Genomic DNA, 23,797 nt, shown 5'->3' with positions numbered 1-23,797 from the left:
ACGGGTTGATCTTGCGCTGCCGTTGCACTGACAGGCCCAAAGAATAGGAATGGTTTAATGAGCCAGGATTTTCCTCTGCTGGTTATTTGCCATCATAGAGACCATGTGGGTGAGGGAAGTTGTTGGACCAACTTCTGTTGGTGAGAGAGACCGCTTGGCTTCATCTCTGGGAAGTGAGTGTCACAGCTAAATACAAGGTGGATCAGATTGTTGAGCATAAGTAGTTAGCGCACATTTCAAGGGACCATTCAAGGTGAAGTGGGCCCATTAACGCCTGGGGAAAAGCTGGAGGGGAGGGGCGGTTAACGGGTTACAGATTGTTGTAATAAGCCATAAGTCCAGCTGTTTCTGTTCAGTCCATTTTTAGTGTCTAGCAGAGTTAGGACTTTACGCTCCCACAGTCGTCTTTTGAAAACGTTATGCAGGTTTTCTTTGAGGATGACAACTGAGAGGCCAGGTATAGAGTGATGGTTGTGAAAAGTCTTCACCCACAGGTGATGGGGAGTTATTGTCTTTTGTCATTTTTCTGTGTAAATTCATTTGAGAGCGTAGTGATTCTCATTTCACCTGAGAAAACCTGATTCAATATAGAAATAACCTCCCTTGACTGCACACCCCTAGTTGTCACCAACCATCCCAGGGGAGTGGACTAGATGACCTCTCAAGGTCCCTTCCAGTTTATTCATAGAATTCATAAAATATCAGGGTTGGAAGGGACCTCAGGAGGTATCTAGTCCAACCCCCTGCTCAAAGCAGGACCAATCCCCAGACAGATTTTTGCCCCAGATCCCTGAATGGCCTCCTCAAGGATTGAACTCACAACCCTGGGTTTAGCAGGCCAATCCTCAACTGTGATCCCACACTGGAACCCGTATGGGCTATCATCAAACAGGTACAATCCATACTTGGGTTGTATGGGGACCACATCCTGAAAGAAGTCTTTCCTGAACCTCCTCTTCTAAACTTCAAATAACCCCCCAACTCTTCAAGTTCATCAGAAGCAAGATCCACACAGACCAGAACACACTAGCTCAAAGTGGCACCAGATCCTGCCAGAACAACAGATGCAAAACCTGTGGACATACCTGCACTACCACAATGATCAACAACCCTCACAACACACCTTTCAAGAGCCATGATTCCTACACATACCTATCACAGTATGTGGTGTACCTCATCCAGTGCAGTAAATGCCCCAATAATAAATATGTGGGTGAAACACAGAACTGACCCCTGCAGGACCCTACCAAATATGCCCTCCCAGTTTGACAGTGGGCCATTTACTGCGCTTGCCCTTCCACAGTTGTCTAGGACCTCACCTGTCCTCTATAAATGCTTGAATTGCTAACGGTTCTGAGATTGCTTCCACTAGTTCCTTAAACACTCTAGGATGAATTTAATCAGGCTCCGCTCACTTGAATACATCTACCTTAGTTAAATATTCTTGAACCTGTTCTTTGGCTTGTATTCTTTGCTGTTAATTTGAATTGTGTTGAGTATCTGGCCACTTATCCTTTTTAATGAAGACTGAAGCAAATTAGGCATTAAACACTGTCTTCTCGATGCCATCAGCTATTAGTTCTCCTTCCCTGCTAAGTAAAAGACCTACACTTTGTCTTTCTTTTGCCCATAATGTATTTAAAGAGCCTCTTTTTATTGCCTTTTATATCCTTTGCAAGGTGTAACTCTTTTTGTGTCTTAGCCTTTCTGATTTTGTCCCTACATACTTGTGCTGTTCTTTTGTACTTCTCCTTAGCAATTAATCCATGTTTCCGCTTTTTGTAGGATTCCTTTTTTGATTTTCAGGTCATTAAAGAGCTCCTGACGGAGCCATATTGGCCTCTTACTATTCTTCCTATCTTTCATTCATATCAGAATAGTTGGCAGTTGTGCATTTAATATTGTCTCCTCCTTGAGAAATTGCCTCTTCTCCCGAATTCTTTTATCCCTTAGAGTTTCTTCCCATAAGACCTTACCTATCAGTTCCCTGTGTTTATTAAAGAGTGTTTCTTGAAATACATTGTCCTTATTCTGCTGCTCTCGCTCCTTCCTTGCCTTAGTATCATGAAATCTATCATGATCCCTTTCACCCAGATTGCTTTCCACCTTTAGATTCTCAACCAATTCCACCCTTTGGTCAGAATCAAGTTTAAAATGGCTGCCCCGGGTTACTTCCTCCTCTTTCTGAAACAATACCTTGACCCCAGTACATTCCAAGAACTTATTGGAAACGTATTTTGCCATATTACTTTTTCTGCTGATGTCTGGATAGAAAGTCTCCTGTTACTGTTGTTTGTATATGTACACATACAGAGTTTCTTTTGGGTTTCAGGCTATTCCTGCTCTGGAGTTTGCTTTCAAAAATGAACGCATCACTCTGGCAGTTGTGGGCGCTGTCATCAATCCTCCTATGGTGCCAAAAGGGAGTATCTGTAAAGAGCTGAAAGTGTTCCCAGCAGAATGTAGAGGACGCAGAAGCACTTATCGTGGGAAACTGACCGTAAGTAGTAATGGTTAGAATAGTACTTTCAGGGAATGAAAACTACCCTTTTCCACTGTCTGGTATGTGCTATATTTGCTTATAAACCATTAGCTTGTAAATAAATACCTTTTCCCACATGTTCTACGGATCACCGGGAGTACTTGGAATGAAACATTTTGGGAACGATACTGTGGGGAACTGGGATGTTAGTAGAGGAGGTACATCCATGAGAAGATCTTTTACAAAATGGCTTACAAAATGGAAAAAGTTGGAGGACCATTGCCTTATGCCACCAGAAAGTCATGAGTATCAGCTTTGCAAAATGATGTCTGGCATTTGTTTCTACACCTGAAAACACCAGAGATACTGATCGCTATTAAAGAAATATTTGTATATGTCACCATTCAGGGCAACTGTACCCGTATTCCCCCTTCATTGTCCCTCGGGCATCCACCCTGGGCTCTTGACCCATCACCTCTCTTTGGCAGAGACCCATGTCACTTTCCCTCCTGACCCAGGTTTTTCCAGGCTGCACAGATGCTTGCCTACCCTGGTATGTCTCAGCAAGCCAGTCCACCTAAATAGGTCAGTGTCTGCACTTTGCTATGAACGGCGTAATCGCTGCTGTTATAAGTTACCACACAGGTCTTTGTAAGCAAACACATTTAAGGTAAAAACGTACTACAAATAATAAAAGAACCTATGAACACCCTGTGAGTAGTTCAGTCTTTCCTTTATACATCTTGGCCTTATGTAACAAGTGATCTGTGGACAGTTGCCCCCTTCTCAGGGTGTAGCTTCAAAAGACGGGGGTTTTGCAGAACCGGAGGTGGGGAATTTGTATTCACCTCCTCCCAGATATTTCCCAGGAAAAACACTTAACACTTCTTGTTTCAAAAGTCCATTATTGCCTGGCACAATGATCAGTATAGTCCTTTGAAACCCCAGGCCTCATGTTTGTCACATCTCCTCCCTCAAGAGGTAACATTCAGTCCCAGCCCACAATCATACATAACTCATTCATTTAATACACTTGAACCCGAAGATACTTAAATTTAATTGAGTAAGATTTTCCCAAAGATATTGTAACAAGTTGCTGTATCTGTCACAGTATATGTTTATTCATAGGTGTGTGGGGCTCTTTGCAGAGAGAATGAAATTTGCAATTTAGGTTGGGTGTGATACATAGAACATCTCAGACAAGGAGAAAGTGGGGAGACTTGCACGAGATAAGACTGAGTTTGTTTTTGTAGAGTGCATCGGCTTCCCTTTCTCTGGATTTTTATTTTTTTTTATTACCGTTTAGGTTGCTGTGGGACTTTGGGCTATTGTTGGAGAAGAGTAATAATTGGAGATATACCAATCTCCTAGAACTGGAAGGGACCTTGAAAGGTCATCAAATTCAGCCCCCTGCCTTCACTAGCAGGACCAATTTTTGCCTCAGATCCCTAAATGGTCTCCCCCAAGGATTGAACTCACAACCCTGGGTTTAGCAGGCCAATGCTCAAACCACTGAGCTATCCCTCCCCACAGCCCACTGCAGTACTCCCTAGAGAGCAGTGTCACACATCTCTCTCCCAGTTGCCACATTGGAAAGAGCCTTGTGTGCTGAACGAGGAGAGCCATATTAGACCCTGAAACAACTTTCTTGCTTCTGCTCTGCCCTGTTTCAGTTCCCACGTATATACAGAGATTGCTGACTTGAGAACATTCATACACGGCAAAATTTGTATCTCATGAAAGACTGAAATCCCAGCTTTCAAATGGCACAAAATGTTAACTTTTAACTAATGGTTCATATCATATTAGTAAGTAATATTTTATCTGAATAGAAATTGAGGTGTGGGGGAATGTGGTTTTTAAAAGGTGACATCTTGCAACCTAGTAACATTTAGTGGACCAGGAAGAAATTCTGAGCAATAATTCAGGACCAGTGACCAAAAGAGAATCATTAGCTTCCTGTTTTTTAAATCTATAAGGTAGTTTAGGAACATCAGTTAACTACTCCTGACACTGCCGTTCTGAGGCAGGAGTAGATACTGTTCCTTTCTTACAGGTAGAGATGTTATGACTTGCCCAAAAATCCCTGAGTTCCTGGTTCCTAGGCCTTTGCTGAGACCACTAAACCATGCACTTTTCTAACACTTCGTGAGATCGTCTGTACTTTATAAACTCCTTGTGCTTAAGAAGATTGAGTGTCAGATAAACTTAAATTAATTTTTGACCCTGAACTACCTATATCAACAGAATAGATAAATCTAATAACAATTTTTGTCTTGTCTGGTTGCTCTAAATTCATTCCATCACCCCTCTGCTGAATTCCACTGTGATCATTGTTTTGATTTTCTCTGGTTTTGTAGCCTGTCTGAGTAGTTGCAGTTAGACAGATTTCCAGATGTGTGTATATTTAAGGGAAGAAAAGTATTTATCTCTTCCCCTTACTGAAATCTGAGATTTTTTTCTCCAATTTATTGGTACGCTTTAGCTCCTCTTTGTTACAGGAACAGGAATTCCATTATGACTTCAGCAGCAGTAAGAGTCTTGAACAGGCAATCTGATTTTCCTGGGAGAGGGAGCCGTAGCATTAATACAGAATAATTCTTCTTGGTTTTTTTTGTGAAACCATTGTGAAGTTTTACACAATTAACATTGCAGACAGATTAAAAATACCAGCACACCGATGCTCCGAAGTCTAGTATTCTGCCTCCTGCCAGGCTATAAACATTATAAACACGAATACTTACTTTGGGAGGTTGTAAATAACAGTGGAACCTACCTAAGTTATTATGTATTTTAATTCCACCATTGTAAGAGTTTTGTTCATCCTTGCATAACTTTTGTAATTTTGTTTAAACTTTGCAAAGAAAAACAACCCCAAAACCATAATCCTCACTTCATGCAGAGACAAAACGTGGGAAATTTTTATTCACATTATAAATGAACAAAAATGGAATTATAAAGAAAGTCCCAACATAACCTGAACTATAGTAGATGTGACCGTGCATCCACTATAATATATAATTTGTATGTCTTTATTCTTATAGTGTATATATAATGCATTATAACTAATTACTGTTTTCTTTGCAGACAGTATAATTTTTTTGCTATTTATGGTTTTGTATTGAACATACAATGTTGTAATGTAGCTCATTTTCTAAAGACAGCGAGCTATATTTTATCATTATCTGTGTTATTTTAACTTTCCTAATAATTTGCTGTATTGTTTCTCTATAGGCTGACATCAGCTGGTCAGTGAATGGCATTCCTAAAGGGATTATTAAACAGTCCCTGGGATATGTTCCAATCATGGTGAAATCTAAGCTTTGCAATCTGCATAGTCTTCCTCCCAGAGCTCTGATTGAACACCATGAGGAAGAAGAGGTAACAGTGGATTTTGGTGGGGCAGAAATATCTTCTTTGCCATGTGGCAAGGGACGTGGGTTTTACATTAGCTTGAAGGATTTTGGCATATCTATTTAGAAACACAATCTGTCATATTTTCTGAGTTTACACCATTTGTAAAGATTTTGTGTAGTTTCTCTTGGGTCATAAGTCTCAGCCCTCAAGCTGGCTTCAGGTTATTTGCCCTTTGGGATACCTATAACCCTCCTCTTGAGAAGGAAGGCAAAAGCACATGGAGTACCTCAGGCTCATGCAGGCAGTGACCATTACTGGTACTAGATGTTACTTTCCACATGCGCAGCTGCCTCTGGAAAACTATCCTTCCCCTTCTCTGGAGGCACACAGGGGCTTGAGTGCACTCTGCCCCCTAGCTGCCAGCTACCGCTAAGCAGTGGTTCTGGGGCCCCTGGCTGATGGTGAGACTTTTACAGTAGGGCTCTTTGGAGGTGATACATTTCCCCTTCTTAGCCATAGATTTTACTTCTCCATTACTGTTGGGTTCCCTTTTGCTGTTGCGGCTTTTTTATCTGCTCTGTGTGATAAATTGAATATGTGGATACAGAACCATATAATGCTGTCATTTTTCATTAAAAGTGTAGTAATTTATTTTCAGTTTACAATCAAAGTAAATAACCAAATGGATGAACAATTAGTCTGTTTTCAGTCACTGTAATCTACCCTATTATTGCCAGGCCCAGAGCCACATATCCTGCATCTTTATAATTAACTTTGATTGCACACTCATTGTAATTTGAACAAACATGTAAAGGTGAAGAGAATATTCTCTGGAATTAATTTTTATATTGGATGTTAGCGTCACACACATGCTAAATTGCAAAGCCATGCAATAAATGTGCATGTATCATGCATATTTGGCCACTTCTCCTGTACTTTGCACACCTGAGGCTTTGTCTGATATTTCAGATGGCTTCTAAGAGCTGCCATTTTTAAAAATCAGTTGGACACACAATCATGTTCTTTTCTCCAAATGTGGAATAGAGTTTTTCTTCCTCCCAGTTTGCTACCCAGAGACCTCGTGTGGGGAAAGGGAGTATTCAGATCAGGGGAAAGTTTTAAATCCAATATTTTATATCCCTCAGAACAGGGATTTTACACTTGGAAAGGGGAGCGTCTTAGTAGCTAGTACTTGCTAGTAGCTCTGAAAGGGCCCAATATATGGTATTTTAAAATTCTGATATTTCCATGTATACTAAAGTTGTTATAGGTCATTTTAGAGGTTTCTTTAACTTACTGTCTTGTCTTCTCATTTTCTCTGCAGCCTCTACAGTTGGACGTAGTGTAACTAGTGCATCTGGCTTTACAGGTGGACGGATACAAGAAATAGTCCCAATAATTCTTTTAAACACCACTAAAATAGTTATTTTCGTAAAATACATGGAATATACAGAGCTTATAATAGTATGACAGGTTTATTGGCACTTGTTTGGGATGACCTCCGTAATGCGCTCTTACCTGTTATGTGTGAGTGATGCAGGCATCCCGAGCACATGTCAATATAACTTGCCATTTTACTGTCCAATAAGAGCTAATTTTGTCTCGCTTCCACTTTGTTTCTTGTATAAAAGGTACTCTGTACTCAGATCTTTGAACTCTGGTGTATTAATTTTTAAAGCACTTTCTCTCTTGTCAGGAAATGGGAGGCTATTTTATAGTTAACGGTATAGAAAAAGTTATCAGAATGCTGATTATGCCTAGACGAAACTTTCCCATTGCAATGATAAGACCCAAATGGAAAAGCCGAGGCCCTGGTTACACAGAGTATGGTAAGTGTAGTGATTTTGTTAGGGGCATCACCTTAGTAAGACAGTTGCTTGAGAATAAACAAACTGTATTTAGTTATTGCTTTCTATTTTCTTCATGCAGTTGTGCTGTACATAAACATGGCAGCTTGCTCAGATGAGGGGAAATTCTATTCCTTGAAAAGGGAGAAGCCCCGTGCTGGAAAAAGCAATTCTTTTAACATTTGGATGAATTTTAGTGCTTGTGAAAATAAAAGGCTAATTATATTGTATAAGGCATAAGCTAGGTTGATGGCTTTTGACTGTTGTAATCTGAACCATTGATATCGGGTGATACTGGGTTGTATTCTGTCTGATTGTGGGTGGTCCAGCTTACATTGTGAGCAGGGTGTAATGGAAGTGAACCTGAGAACATCAATCCAATGGACACAGAAGTCTGTTGGTGCTATAGGCAACACTGAATTTCCTTTCCCTGCACTAAGTTAAGGTTGTAAAGAGATTTATCCACAGTTAAAATAAAATCTGCACTACCTCCATCGTAAGGCTCAGTGTCATAATTGGTAATGGCTCTCCTTTGAATCCTGCCTGTTGTTTATATTAAAACTCACTATCAACGCGCCCTGTTTTTAATGAAAATCCTACCTGTCAGTGCATTGTGTTCTGCCTCATTAAAAATGCATTGTTTATATTTATTCACAGAACCGGTACATTTTTGACAATGAGCTTGAAGCTGCTTTGTAAGACGTACAAATACAGTCCTTGCCCCAATGACTGTATGATCTAGAAGGATGGTGGTGCAGGATCTGTATTTTGTTTCCCTAGTTCAGTGTGTCTGAACTCTTCTGCCACGCTGCTACATCTAATAATAAAAGAGTAGCTTAGTCACCACGGGCCCGATTCCCCACTGCCTTACACATCGTAGTGTCATGTACAGTGAGGATAACATGATACCAGATCACAACAGTCTCATTTTGCACCCACTTTGCATTAGTGTAAAAGGTTATGGCCTGACTCAGCACGTGCTTAATTTTAAGGTTGTGAAGTCAGTGGGACTACTCATGCTGAAATACCTTGCAAATCAGACCTAAAGTAGTGGAAGGCAGTGGAGAATCAGGCCCTATTTTTGATTAATCCTTGATCTCTCTCTTGAGACTGCCAGCAAGAGGGCCAGCGTTGATGTGAATACCCATCCTGTAGGAACTGAAGTGAGACCTCTAATTCATTTCAAGCAGAATACTGAAAATCAGCCTGTGGTAATGACTTGCGCTAGCTATCTACAAGTGTGATATACTGTCTCAGTATGATGCCTTTGAGCCATACAGTGTCCCCACCTCAGGAAATCTAAACTGTATCCAGAGCAATTAAAGACAATGCTTGTTCTGTAGTCTCGATAGTTTCTGTGTTGTATAAGTGAATCTTTTATTATGTTTGTTTGGGCAGGTATATCGATGCACTGTGTTAGGGATGAGCACACTGCTATAAACATGAACCTTCACTACCTGGAAAATGGTACGGTGATGCTGAACTTCATTTTTCAGAAAGAGTTGTTCTTCCTCCCACTGGGATTTGCACTGAAGGTAAACCATAATCTACACTTAGGTTTTTTGGTGAATGAAAGATTGATTGAAGAATTGCTGTGTAAAGTGTAGCAGCCTGTTTCTTGCTTGGAAAAATGACTTATTCAATAGTTAATTCCGCGTGAAGCATTTCATTAAATGGAACTTGTCATCTTGACTGTCAAGGATTGTAGTCCAAACCGGACCTGCCTGTGTCGGTAGTATAATATTCAGGGCTGAAGTATGAGAAGGTGTACACAGCTGAAGGGGAAATAAGGTTTTGTATGAATATTTCTTGGCTTTTTGCTATAAGACAGTGCTGATGATATGTTTTTAAAAGGTAATGGTGGGGAGTTTCCATCTGAAGTCCAGGATAAAGCTGTTTTAAAACAAACAATAGTGGAGAATAAATCCTCAAGCGCAATATTGGCAGAATGTTTTTAGTCCGTATCCCAGTTATTGGCAGTATCGTTCAGTGAAAGACTTTGGGAGCACATGAATCTTAGTTCTAATCAGATAAGTCATGTCAGCCCAATTGAAAATCAAGCAAAATAGTATAGAAACAAAATGCTGCTTCTGTACAGAACTTTCCTGGATAAACAATGTTAGAAATGGTTGCAAAAATACCTTTTTTTCAAGTGATTGTGAAAGCACCAATGTGTTCAGTGTTGTACCGGCCACAAAGGAAGTCAGCCCTTTGCCCCATCAGGCTTAAAATATAAAGGCCCGATCCTGTAAACCTCAGTAGGTGTAATACTTATTACCATGACCTGTCCTGTTGCTCATCAGTCTTACAGAAGGGTCCTTGGAGCCTTTGGGATTTTGCTGTCTTTCAAGTCTTCCTTCCTGGTGGTTACCCTTGCTGCCAGGAGGATCTCAGAGATACAGACACTGTGTTTGCTCATTTTCCTCCCTAGGTGACAGAGACATTTGGGGAAGAGGAGGCTACACATGTTGAGTTTGAGAGCTGCTAGTTGTTACGTAGACAGGACCAATTTCTTAGGAAATCTTATGGTGGTGAACTTTGGACAAAAAGTCCAAAGGCCCTGTCGTCCTGTCTCAAAGGTGTTTCAAATGAATTAGACTGTGCATCCAAACCTGATTTCACCCAGAGGACAGGGATGCTGATGCTTGAGCACGTAATTCTGTGGGATTGCAACAGCGCAAGATACCCCTACTCAGCAGCAGCTAATCCATTCATTCTGTGCTGCCAGTCAAATAACTCTGTGTCACTCTAGTGTTGTTTTGAAGTGTGGTCGCTCTCCCTTGAGCTGGGCTAACTCCAGTGTGCTAACTCGTGCAGTGAAGACGAGCCCAGTGTCTCTGTGGAGGCAATGAGTGTATTTAGAGCGCATGAGTTACGGAAGGCAAGCAACCATTGGATGATGAACTTTCATAAAAGCTCATAACTACAGAATACAATTTAGTATTTTGAATTTTGCTAAGCAGGGCAGTGAAAGTTTTCAAAATAGCTGTCTCTAGACAGAGTAGAATGATTTACTGTACCTATTTAAAGCACAATGTAACTCCTCACTTAATGTTGTAGTTTTATTCCTGAAAAATGCAACTTTAAGTGAAACAATGTTAAACAAATCCAATTTTCCCATAAGATGTAATGTAAATGCGGGGGGTTAGGTTCCAAGGACATTTGGGGGGGGGGCAGACAAAAGGCATTATACTGTATGCTGTACAGTACTGTACTGTGGTTGGGAAGTGCCCCTGGCTTACCCCACACAGGCACAGCCCGCTGCAGGCAAAGACGCTAGGAAGCACCTTCGCAGCAGCAGCTTCCCCGGAGAAGAACAGGCGCCAACTTTGCTGGGGATGCTCCAGGCCCACCTCTTCCCACCCCCCACTCCACCTCCTCTCCGGAGCATGCCGCATCCCCGCTCCTCTCCCTCCCCCCGAAAGTCCTAAGTGCTGCCAAACAGCTGTTTGGCGGTGGGGGAAGCACTGGGAGGGAGGGGGAGGAGGCGGAGAAGAAGTAGTTGTGCAATGCTCCCTTGTAAAGTCGCTGCTCTTCCAGAGACTCTTACAAGCAGTGGGCAGAGCAGGCAGCACGAAAAGGGAGCATTGCACAACTTTAAAGGAGCCTGTTCCCTCATAGAGCAGCGACGTAACTTTGAAACAGTGTTAAGCGGGGGGAGGTTAAGTGGGGAGTTACTGTAATAGTAAAGACTTGGCTTCAGTTAACTATTTTCATCTTTCTTTTCCTGAAAAGAAAGCACGTTCTCTCTGGTAGTAGTGCCAGATTGCTTTTGTAATCTAGCTGATGTATTTGATTTATCAACCCACCGGGATGTGTCCATTGTCAGACAACCTGCACATGCTTTGTTGAAATGGCAGCTTAATTTGACAGATTACATTTCTTCACAGGCTTTGTCTTTGTTTTCATAAACAAGTGAAAGTTATTTCTGATTTTCCTAGTTATAAACCCCCCGTCTGTGTGAGCTGTGTTGTTTAAATAGAATCACCACTGAGTTGAGTGTTGGATTTAAAGCGAGGGGTTGCAGCTGGACTCGGGCTATGTCCACCCTACAGCAGCCCAGCGATGGGGCTGCATCTGTGCTGCTAGAGCACCATACTGTAGCTGCTTCCTGCAGCGATGGAAGGGCTTTTTCCATCCGTGTAGTTAAAGCACCTCTCGCGATGGATGAATTCTTCCGTTGAGCTAGCTGCGTCTCTTCAGGGACTAGGCCAATCTAACTGCGTTGCACAGGGCGTGAGATTTTTCACAGCCTGCGCAACATAGCTACATCAATCTAATTTTTAAGCCATCCATTCGATTATAAAAACCTCTTGTTTTCAATTTTCTCAAATGTCAATAATTAGTGATTTGAGACAAATTGTGAATTACATTTATATTGTAAGCAAGGTCAGTGTCTATAAATATAAAAAATCTTATTTAAATGAAGAAAAACTAAATTAATATTGATTCATCATTGTCTGTATTAACCCAGCTTTTGCTTTTCCAGGGGCTTCGTTGGGGAATTTGTGATGCTCATCAGGTTGTGTATACCCAGGGTCTTTCTCCACAGCTAATTGAACCTCAGAAAACTGTTTATCTTAGGGGAAGGGTATTAGAAGGATAGAAGAGCATAAACTGGCATTAGTGGCTGGAGTGACCTGGCCTCATTCTATTATTTAATTAGACATGATTTATTACTCCTGGTTTTTCTTTGTTCTCTGATCTGGTGCCTTTCTTTCCTCCAGGCATTAGTTGGTTTCTCAGATTACCAGATTTTTCAGGAGTTGATCAAAGGAAGAGAAGACAACTCCTTCTATAAGAACTGCATCTCTCAGATGCTGAGAATGGTAATGGAGGAGGGCTGTGCCACGCAAAAGCAGGTCCTTAACTACATTGGGAAATGCTTCCGAGTGAAACTCAACCTTCCTGAGTGGTACCCAAATGAACAAGCTGCAGAATTCCTTCTGGAGTATGTATTCATGTAGCAATATATATCTAAATGATTGAACTACAGATGTAGTCACATTTCACTGTCTGACCTTAAGGACAAAAATTTAGAGAGACACCCACACCCACACCCACACCCACCCCGCTTCAAATAACGTTATGGGGCCAGTTTTCAGACAGCTTCTGGAAACGTTGCATTTACCTTAATCTGTCTGCAAACACACATCCACCAGGTATGTAAGCATGATGTCAGAGAATGGCTGCAGACTCAGTCCTTCATGCATTTTGCCATATGGCTTTATATAGTGGGTTTTATAAGAGATCTAAATATCCTCAATACTGAGAGAGATATGTTAGGAAATTGAATAGTGAGCTCAGCCTTAACTCTGAATCTACTGTACCACAGCCTGCTTGGCATTTAACCCGTTGTTTGAAGTCCTTTGCAGCACTTAAGCACAACAGGGTGAGCGAAGTTTACCTTAAAATGTTCTTGGAGGTTATATCTTTAGGTAGAGGAGACTAATACTTGCTCCGTGGAATAACATAGGACACTGCATTCCATTCTAGTTTTAACTAGGAAGTGGTATTAGGGAATCCCTGGTTCATGGTACAGGTGTTTTGAGTTGAGGAGCTCTTGCTTCTAGCCCTTGAAAGGAACTGATTGGAAGGCTCCAGAGTCCTTGAGATACCTGTAGTTAGAGCATGGTCAGTGCAGCAGAGACCTCAAGCCAGCCTACTGGTGACTCAAAGGGTTAGAAATGTTAAGAGTCAGAGTCATCTGGAAGGACGAGAGTCAGGAGTAAGACTCCTTCATGATGGTCTTCAGAGGATCGGAATTTCAAGGTTAAACTCTCTCTTTTTCCTTTCAAAATATCCTGGGCTGTTCGTCAATGTGGACGAATCTGCACATCGGAAAGGGCTTTCAGTTGAAGTGGGAGCTGAGACAGGAGGAAGCTGAAGGCACTAGACAGGGTGTGCACCTCTGACAGGAATTTAGGAAGTCTGTACTTTGTCTTGCCCACGTTAAGCAGTATTCAGACCAAAATTTGATAACTGAGTGCTCTGCTGGGACGTGATAGGAGGTTTGATTGGGATGTTGCAGGGCAGTAACAGAGTTTTAGTGAGTACATTTTCTATTTACCATTTATTTTGAGGGAGACAAAGTAGGTGAGATAATATCTTTTATTGAACCAGCTTCCGTTGGTGGAAGGGACAAGTTAGAAAGCTGTGATCCAGTAACAGATATAACCTTGTCTCTCTCCTATCCTGGGACCAACATGGCTACGGTAACACTGAAAACATTTATTCTGAGTGCATTTTATGTTACTGTTTCTCAATGGAGCAGAGTTAATGATGCACATATATGATTGCACCACATTTTATGTGAAATCTGTGTACGAAATTTAGCCTTCGTGTGGACCTGTCTCAAAATACTCCATGGCAACATGAATAATTTTGTGCTTTTAAGTCAATTTGGTGCTTAAAAAGGTGTAGAATTAACATTCCAGGAGTCTCTCTTCATCCAAATAACAGGCACAGTTCTGGTAGCAGCAGCGCAGGCTCACCTGCCGATGTGCCTCAGTCATGTTCTGGCAGATTGCATCTCTAAGGATGATGAGAGGGAAGTCTCTAAATCCTTTCAGTCCATGGTCTTCATTGAAATTTCTGAAAAACCCCCAGACGTGTGGGGAAAACTGTTACGCAGCTTAACTTCTGAGTTAGTGAATAAGAGTTTGGTCAAGGGCTGTTCAGCCCGGAGCTTGGAACATAGATCCTGTTAGAGATGGAGTTAATTGGCCCCTTTCTTCCTATTCCTACAGTCAGTGCATCTGTGTACACTTGAAAACCAAAACTGAGAAGTTCTACTTGCTTTGTCTGATGACCCGGAAGCTGTTTGCGTTTGCCAAAGAAGAGTGCCTGGAGGAGAATCCAGACAGCCTTATGAATCAGGAGGTGCTTACCCCAGGGCAGCTTTACCTCATGTTCTTAAAGGTAATGCCTTAAAGTGTTCAAAGCTGTGAGTGGCAGGAGAACCTCTAGATACATAGAAAACAGAGCAAATCTGTATCCAGAATGGGATATTTGAATGACTCGTATAAGAGGAGTTTGTGAGGAGGAAGCTGGGCTCTGGTGAATCATGCTGAGGGCTGAGATTCAAGAGATCTAGGTGTTTCCAACTCTGCCCCTGGTTTGCTGTGTGACCTTGGATATGTCCCTTAACCTTTCTGTGCCTGTTAGCTTGTCTGTGAAATAGGGATGATGCTCTTTGCCCATCCTCGTTTGTTAGAGCACTATAACACCTACAGCGAGAGCCAAGTATTCTCCACTAACACACCACACACAGGATTCTCACTCCTGAATTCGCATCTCAGCTTCCCAGCATAAAGCTGGCACCACCTCAGTCGAACACCTGTGCTGAATGCTGCTGGCAGACAGCAGTCTTACCCACAGGCCTGCACTCTAAGGATTTCACTTTTGAGTCACTTCAGGCCAACCTCGTGTCAGTTGTAGGACTGCAGGTATGTCCTTCATTTCCCAAGGAGACATCTGTAGGCAGATTTCAAACCCACGTACATCACGGGACACTCAGGCAGCACTGATGTTGGATATGACCATTTGTACAGGACATCTTTCTACCACAAGTCCACACGCCTGCTTCGTCCTTCTTCAAAACCATCTCTAGAAAGGAAAGCTCAGAAACCTCTAGGTATGCTAAGTATGCTAAGGTGCATGGAGGCACCAGGCATCATAGGACACTGAGTAGGATGTGCTGAGTTAAGTGCTTTGAGGTGGAGTAGCTAAGAGTGTATTTGGCTGCATCGATACAGTGGAGCTGTTCTAATGATAACAAGGAGAAGTTTGCATCAGGGCTGCAGTAAAGTGCACCGAATGATTGGAGAGCAAATGGCCCCAAACTGCTGCCAGTTCTGGAGAGCAAGCACCAAAGGGTGCCGTGATGTCTGAACATGTTGGGAGAGTGCTGAGATACTGTTTGAATCAAGTGACCAAAGCACCAGTGGATGGTGTGTTGGGACAGGAGTGTCAGGACACCAGATCCAAGACACACACACAAAATTTTTTTTTTTTAGTTACATTGGCCAGGAAGGTTAGAAATATCAAAAGGGATCTACTTTGGGCTGATCTGTAGGGAACACCTTCCCCGGACTAGCCAAGGAAGGCACTGGCTTGGAATGCATGGGCAGCAATACAAGAGTGAGTGTTGTGGCATAGGACACCCATTGTGGGCTGTGGTGGGAGTTCTGCTGGCTTCGTGCTCGGGGACACTGACCCAGGAGTGAGAATCCTATGTGAGGAAGTCTATAGAGAAGCAGAATTAGAGGTAGATAATTTGTTCCTACTGAGGAAACGGTCTCAATACAGTAGTAGTGAAGCATCAGGAAGAACTTTTTGTTCAACTGCCCCATGTTCATTTTTTCCATTATAGAGGAAGCTAGTCACATCCCCTCTATTTAGATTGACTAACACTTTGCTTTATGGAAGATTCTTATAACCTTTTTGGAGAAACTGATCCCGTCATTGTTTGCAGCAGCAGGCCCCTCCTCTCTTCCTTGTGCACTCTCGTGGCAATCCCATCCATTCCCTTGTTTCAGATGTCCTTCATGTCTTGCAGCTCCAGGGTGATCTTCTGTCCCTTATCTCCCCCCGCACTAGATCTTGTGAAGACTTGCTCTTTAATGTTACTTTCCCTTGCTTTATCCACCTGTGTGCTGCTCCTCTCCCCTTCTCTTCTCTGGTTTTCCTGCTTCTCACTTCTCCAACAACTGTCCAAAATACTACTACTGAAGTCATCTCCTCAAGGCTCCTCCTTGAATCACTGTTGGTTTACTGTGGAAAATTAAAGCTCGTTGTTCCTACCTTCAAGCCCCAACCTAATGTCCACAACTACGTCTCTGCTTTAATTTCTCCCTACTGCCCCTTGTGCTGCCCATCGGACTCCCCGGCCCTCGTCATGCTGTTCCTTCCATTCTTCAGTCTGCTTTTTGCAGTTTGTTTTGTTGTCTCTTCACCTGGAATACTTATCTCCTTATTTTCTGCTGCCTTTTCACCAATAATTATTGGTTTAGGCCTCTCTTTGTCCTGTCTGTTTTAGACTGTAAGCTCTTTAGAACAGATGGGTCTTACTATGCTTTGTAAAGTACCACATACTTCTATGGAGCTATGTGAGTAATCTATTAATAATAATAAAACAAAATAATGTCTTGCCCATTTCTGGGCCTTTGATCATTGTAACATGGATGTATTCCTGTTCTAAACATTCAGTGTAGCTCTATAAAAATGTCACTAAAGCATTTATAATCCACAGTAAGAGCATGCAAGCCCAACGTATCCCCGTCTGTGCTGTCAGACTCCGTGGGTAGCCCATGCATATAACTAATTCTTTAGAGCATGTCTATTGGCCATATCTTTAACATCTGCTTTTAGCATAGTTTTTTTAATAGAAGTTTGTGTTTGGAAGAACAAAACTCCCCAGCTACTGCAGTGGCTTGTGCCTTTGGAACTGAAGAAAAAAATCTAAATCCCAGGTGTTTAAAGGCTTATGATGTGTTCTGTTGAAGGAAGCCCCACCTGCACTCCAGCGAGTGGAAACGCTGGGGACTGAGGTGGGCTGTCTGTGGTCAGACGGAATAGCTGGCCCTGAACCAATAAACCGGGCTTTCCTAGCGGGCTGCAGCCCTGCTCTGGCACACTTGTGGAGGAGCCAACCACCCCTTCCAGGCGTGTTTGAATGACAACATATGATGCCTTTACCTTGAATTAGCTTGGCTGTACGCAGTGGATTTCTTTTAATAAAGAGTCGGAAGCAGTGGCAAATACCTTACTCTTCCCTGCTATCAGAATAGTGAACATCTGAGCTCATTCAAGTACCAAAATTACAACCCAAATGACCCTCCAAAAACAATCATCTAAAATGTTTATCACGTTGTCTGAGAAGCATCTCTCTTGGTGAGATATATAGCAGTGTCTAAAAACTTAAGCTTCAAAGTCAAATTATTCCTTTTTTGTAAGGCAGCTCAACCCTTCGCTGGTTGTCACTTCATCAGCATGTTCAATGTCCAGTGAACCAAAAGGTCAAACGTACTTGCAACGATGATGACACATTTCAGGAGATGTTGAATTGTTGCAGAATAATACACTTACGCTGCATATTGCATTAATGATCCACTTCACTTGTTATGGGTTTCTCCACATACTTAAGAAATTCATACCTGTAGTTGATAAATCAGGAGATGATTGCAAAACTGGTGGATTGTGCCCTGCATTTCACTGACAGTGTGCCTTTCAGTGTTGAAATGGTATCGTTAACATAATTCGGGGGAGGTGGGGATTAATCTAGAATGATAGAAATTAACAATGGGTAGTCTTATCTAATCATCAAAAGATCATCTAGTTCAGTCTTCTGTCAATGTGGGAGGGTCTGGACAGTATATTAATCAGTAACGTCACATGCTTCAGACACAGGGCCGTTTCATGTTTTTACGTTCCTAGTATAACACGTCTCATTTTTAAACCTTAGGAGAGGATGGAAGCTTGGTTGCTTTCTGTTAAAGTAGCCTTGGACAAAAGATCTCAGAAGACCAATATAACCATCAATTCAGAAAATATGATGAAGCTATTCAGCATGGGAATTGATGTTACAAGGCCATTTGAATATCTCCTTGCTACTGGTAACCTGCGCTCTAAAACAGGTAAATTTTATCTTGAACCTCATTCCTCTCCTGTGAAACAATTTTAGCTCTTCACAGAGAGGTGCTGATGGAAATACATTTTTTTCAAGCCTCTTCTCTTAAAGTATCATTTTGTCTACGAATATTTGCTCAAGTTGAATTCATGAAGCTCATTATGAACGAGAAGCTTTTTGACAAAAGGATTAGATTTTTCCTCCGACTTGGATCATGTGTATATTAAAATATACACATTATTTATATTCAGATACAGGATTTTATAAATATCTTTACATTTAGCATGGCTAAAAGAAGCCGCATTGATTGCTTTGAAAATAATGTCCGTTCTCCATAGAAAAGGAACAGCATGGTGCGTGGAAGTGCTAGCTACTTCTCCGTGCTCCCTCCCCGCTGAGTTAGAAACTACGGCACTTGGATAGTTTATCATCAGAGCCCATTCAGTCCTTGGCCTGTGCACTGAGGCTGCAAACATAATGTCTGTTATGATACTGTTTTATGTCCACTAGAGACTGGGCTCAGACTACAATAGGCCAGAAAATTTCCAATGAGGTGAAACTTCAATGAAAAATACGGAAACAAATTGATAAAATTTCCACAGAAAAAACGTAGTTTTGCAGTCAGCTTTGAGACGGTTAACTCACTTCACATAGCGCGCCGAACAGGGGTGAGGAACTTGTGGTTACTACCAATTTGAGCTGGATTTGACCCAGTGACCTGGCATGTAAAGGCTGTATCGCCCACTACCAGTCCACTGAACCCCTCAAATGTAGATATAGCTTAATAAGCTGAGAATCTCCTTTGATGTCAATCTTTTAGACTTCTGTGCATGAGTCTAATGAAGATGATTTATAGAATTGTATTTTGCAAATGTCCTTCATTAATATCAGCTCACACATTAAATCTGGCTTTTGTTTTTTAAAGGTCTGGGTATGCTACAAGATTCTGGGCTGTGTGTGGTGGCAGACAAGCTGAATTTTATTCGTTATCTGTCCCATTTTCGCTGCGTACACAGAGGTGCTGCGTTTGCCAAGATGAGAACCACCACAGTGCGCAAACTGCTCCCAGAATCCTGGGGCTTCCTGTGCCCTGTGCACACCCCCGACGGAGAGCCCTGTGGGCTGATGAACCATATTACGACTGTCTGTGAAATAGTGACGCAGTCATCCTACACCTTGTCCCTGCCACCTTTGCTCTGCTCCTTAGGTAGGTTCCATTGAGTTAATAACTTAGGAAAACTTAGAGAAAACAGCGGATGCTGTTCTCTGCAGGACCCCACAGACCGTGTCTTCACTGGGTTTCATTAAAACAAAAACACTTCAGCGAGGCTAAACCTACTTTTTGGTTAATGACAAAAATAATACATGGCTTACACAGCGCTGACATTTTTAAAATGTTGGTTGAATAGCAATCCATTTACTTGCGGGTATTGAACTTATAAAAGCTGCAAACTGTAGAATGAGCAGGTTCATGCGTACAGAAAGAGAAATGCATAGAAATGTCTCCAAAAAGTGTTGTCATTTGCACATTTATACGGTCACCAATGACTATTTAGTAAAAGAACAACTCATCTAAGCGTTTTATTTTCTTGTGGTCATCAAACCATTTTTTGTTGTTTCAAATCTGGATATAATTCAGGCAGCATATGGAAAAATAGTGTATACCTGATATTTAGATTCTTAATATATGTAGCGGGCAAAGTAAAATGTAAAGCATTTCCTATATGCTGGTCTAGAATGTTTCTAAGATCCTGAAGAGTGTTTGGTGTGGATCACTACTTTCAGCGTTAATGATTTCCTTGGTTCTTTCCCAGGTGTCACTCCCGTTGATGGGACTCCAAGCCAACCCTATGCAGAGTGTTACCCAGTCACACTGGATGGCTCGTTAGTGGGCTGGGTAGAAAAAGATATGGCTCCTACGATTGCAGATACTCTCCGGCACTTTAAGGTTGCCTTGTTTGATGTGACTTGACTTAAAAACAGCAGTCTGAATGTCCTGTGCTAGACAGTATGCAATGTGGTGCACATGGAGGCTTGCCTCAGATTCTGAAATAATTTTTAACACACCCCAAATGTTTCCTCCCTTCATTTTTGTGCCTGACGGATTCATTTGGTTTTATTTGAATTTTATCATGTTCTTATTTAATTTTATATATAATTATTTTATACCTATTTATAAGGCATTGCTGCATTGAGGTGTTTGTTGGTTGTAGCAATTTAAAATGCAGTTTTTCTCCAGTTTTGTAGAGATTTTGATGCAAATATATTTTAAAAAATATATGAAACAGTGAATTTGTGTAGCTACTTGTGTGACTAAGATTTTTGTTTGAAGGGGAAAATAGGCTACTGGATGCAAAAAAATCTTCATTTATTACAAGTTTTCTAACTAGCTTTTTTCTGTGCATGTGAGAACAGGTGATGCAAGAAAAGAAAATTCCAGCCTGGACTGAGGTGGTCCTTATTCCAATGACAGGAAAACCTAGTCTGTATCCAGGATTATTCATTTTTACTACCCCTTGCAGGATGGTTCGGCCTGTGAGAAATTTGGCCTTGGGAAAGGAAGAATTGATTGGTACTCTGGAACAGGTACTGTGCATGGGTCTGTCTAATGTGTTTGTTTATTACAAAGCAGTGGCCATTAGAGAAAAGTCTTTGATCCAAAAATAACACACACCTTACAAAGATATCTGTGAAAGGAACAATGAAGAGGAGGTGGGAAGCTGATCTTGTCAACAGAGCAGTTAGCGTTTTCTAGCTTTTTACTGGTGTGTACTTTGATAACCATTTTGTGCTTGTAAGGGTTTTTACCCTTCAGTTACTGATATGTGCTCTCAATATTAACTGTGCCTGAATGAAGGCTTTTGTGTGGATTACTTTCTTGTGTTCACCTACCCTGTCTTCTGGCATGACACTTAGCTTTCAGAAAGAATACTTACATAGTGACTTAAAAACGTGGAAAGGCTGGAGTAACATTCCCCTTCCCAGTTTTACTTCCCCTCTTCAGGGCTGGAAATTATATGAGAAGGGTCGTTTACGTATACACCAGGGTTAGGCAACCTATGGCACGTGTGCCAAAGGTGGCACGTGAGCTGATTTGCAGTGGCACTCACACTGCCCAGGTCCTGGCCACTGGTTCGGGGGGCTCTGCATTTTAATTTAATTTTAAATGAAGCTTCTTAAACATTTTTAAAACCTTGTTTACTTTACATACAACAATAGTTCAGTTATATATTATAGACTTACAGAAAGAGACCTTCTAAAAAATGTTAAAATGTATGACTGGCACTTGAAACCTCAAATTAGAGTGAATAAATGAAGACTCGGCACAGCACTTCTGAAAGGTTGCCGACCCCTGGTATACACTGAGTGGGGTGTCTGACTTACTACAACAGTAGCGTAGCTCTGGTGACAGTGGCAGGCCCAGGCTAGCCGCCCCAAATACAGTGAACCTGAACCCTGTGGGCACGTACTAGCATATGCTGCCATTGCTTGTGGTACCGCAGCCACGTTCCTGTGGTTAGTGCGCTAGTGCAGATGAGAACCAGCATGAATATGTCCACACAAGCTGAGAATCACATTCCTAGCTCAGGGCAGAAGTCGCCGTAGTTATGTTGGTTTTTGCATAGCCCTCTTTACACACTAATACACCAAGTTATCACGTAGAGCAGCTGGAAAGTGAAAGTGATTGGAGACAGCTTTATTTACCTTTAAAAAGATCAATTTGATAATTAAATTTGGACTTTGCTTATCTCAGGTCTTCATGAACATTGCTGTCCTTGAGGATGAAGTTGTGCCTGGCGTGACCACTCACCAGGAGCTCTTTCCTCATAGCATGCTGAGTGTGGTAGCCAACTTCATTCCATTCTCTGATCACAACCAGAGTCCCAGAAACATGTACCAATGCCAGATGGGTAAGTATTGTGCTAAATATTGCCATCAAACAATCCCCCAGGTTTCCACATGCAGGAGGAAGGGAAAGAATCAGATCCTTGACTCCTTCATTCCCCTTTCCTTTGTATCCTCCTTAGCTTTGCAGGAGGGGAGAACCTCCAACAAACCTTAGGGGGACCGTTGGTTCCCTTCACAACCCCATGGGACTTGGGAGGCTCATTAGTATCCCTTGCGAGCCTTGCAAAGGAAAGGGCTTAAGAGTCCTCGTTTCGTATGTGCAGTGCTGAGCTCTCTGGAGCTGACCTTCTCCAATGTGAATTTTTGGTAGGAGAAGTTACTGTTTCAAATTATGGTCAAAGGCACAAGACCTCAGCAGAGTCCAAGGAAATTGGGTTTATTTCTCTTTTTTTTTGCTATTAAGTGGCAAATATGTTGAGTGTGTGTGTGTGTGTGTGTCTGTCTGTCTGCTTGCTATATTTTCAGGGATCCTAATTCAAGAACCCATCCTCCACTTCACTTCACTTCAAAATTTGAAGAAAATTTCTACAAAGAAATTTCTTAACCCCATCAGATAGATGTGACTTATGCCTGAAAGCATGAGAGTTTATATCATTTCTAAACTTTGGGGGTTTATTACTGTCGGATGAAATTGTGTCTGTTCTCATTAAACTATGTACATTCCTAATCCTTTTTTAATCCAACGAAGTTCTTGGTCTCTGTGATATCTATTGGCAATGAGTTCTACAGCTCAGTTATGCTTGGGGGCGGGGGGTGTCTGTGTGTGTAATCTGTCTCCAAGGGTAGTGGCTAAGCTCAGGGGATGGCACGTGAATGACCTGGACTTGTGCCCCACCGCTCTTCTCGAGGGACAGTTCTCGCAGTATCTAGTGGCCTTAGAGTGGTATCAGCTCTATTATCTGCCTTTGATACCACTAACCATGAGGTGTGTGGACTTGTTTCTGATCCATAGCAGCGATGGGTGGGATGCTCTGAATGGTCCTGGCCTTGCCTTGCTGAGTGCCCTCAGAGAGTGGTGTGGGGTAACTACTCCTGCCTGAGGCGCTCTCGTGTTAAACAAGAGGGGTGATATGTATGTGAGGTCATTGGGGGCTTAGTGATGAGGTGTGGGTTGCAGTATGCTGCTAACAGACCGCTCTACATCTCCATGTCCCCTGACCCGGCCAGAGCTGTCCATTGTGGTGCTCCGTGTCTGGGGAGACTGGCACAGCTCTGAGGGCTAACTGGCTGACTCCATCCCAGACAAGATGGAGGTGTTGCAGATTGGTTGGGGGAAACAATCGGAAGATAGACCAGGAATAACATTGGCCATTTTGAGGTGTGTCTGCGCCATCTGTGGATCAGGTTTGCAGTCTGGGCTCCGGTAACACTCAGATGCTATTAGAAGAGTAGGTAGCTGCCACAGCAAGATCACCTCTTTCCCCCTCCCCGAAGCGTCACATGGCTAAGAGATTGAGTCCATTTCCTTTGCATGCAGACCATGCAACTGTTACCCATACCTGTATCACCTTGCAAGGTGCTCTCTGGGAGGCTACATCTTAAATCTGTCTGGAAACCGCATCTGGTACAGAA

The 23,797-nt window shown here is 42.2% G+C and overlaps 1 protein-coding gene across 3 annotated transcripts in view; it reads left to right on the top strand.

Annotated features, from left to right (window-relative positions):
- Positions 1 to 23,797, top strand: part of POLR1B (RNA polymerase I subunit B) — a 30,870-nt gene that overhangs the window by 769 nt on the left and 6,304 nt on the right. The window contains exons 2-12 of one of the 3 annotated variants that reach the window (XM_045011101.1): positions 2,333 to 2,500; positions 5,717 to 5,863; positions 7,536 to 7,668; positions 9,085 to 9,221; positions 12,414 to 12,637; positions 14,436 to 14,607; positions 18,152 to 18,323; positions 19,242 to 19,523; positions 20,131 to 20,264; positions 20,732 to 20,902; positions 22,071 to 22,227. In XM_045011101.1, coding sequence (XP_044867036.1) covers positions 2,411 to 2,500; positions 5,717 to 5,863; positions 7,536 to 7,668; positions 9,085 to 9,221; positions 12,414 to 12,637; positions 14,436 to 14,607; positions 18,152 to 18,323; positions 19,242 to 19,523; positions 20,131 to 20,264; positions 20,732 to 20,902; positions 22,071 to 22,227 — 1,819 coding nt within the window. In that variant the 5' untranslated portion in view covers positions 2,333 to 2,410. Of the gene's footprint in view, positions 1 to 2,332; positions 2,501 to 5,716; positions 5,864 to 7,163; positions 8,898 to 9,084; positions 9,222 to 12,413; positions 12,638 to 14,435; positions 14,608 to 18,151; positions 18,324 to 19,241; positions 19,524 to 20,130; positions 20,265 to 20,731; positions 20,903 to 22,070; positions 22,228 to 23,797 lie in introns of those variants that run through there. The other 2 variants (XM_045011103.1, XM_045011104.1) reach the window with 2 other exon arrangements.

Source organism: Mauremys mutica, chromosome 3, assembly GCF_020497125.1.
Source record: "Mauremys mutica isolate MM-2020 ecotype Southern chromosome 3, ASM2049712v1, whole genome shotgun sequence".
NCBI lineage: Eukaryota > Metazoa > Chordata > Testudines > Geoemydidae > Mauremys > Mauremys mutica.
Note: the sequence above shows the minus strand (reverse complement) of the source record. Positions and strands in the feature narration are given on the sequence as shown.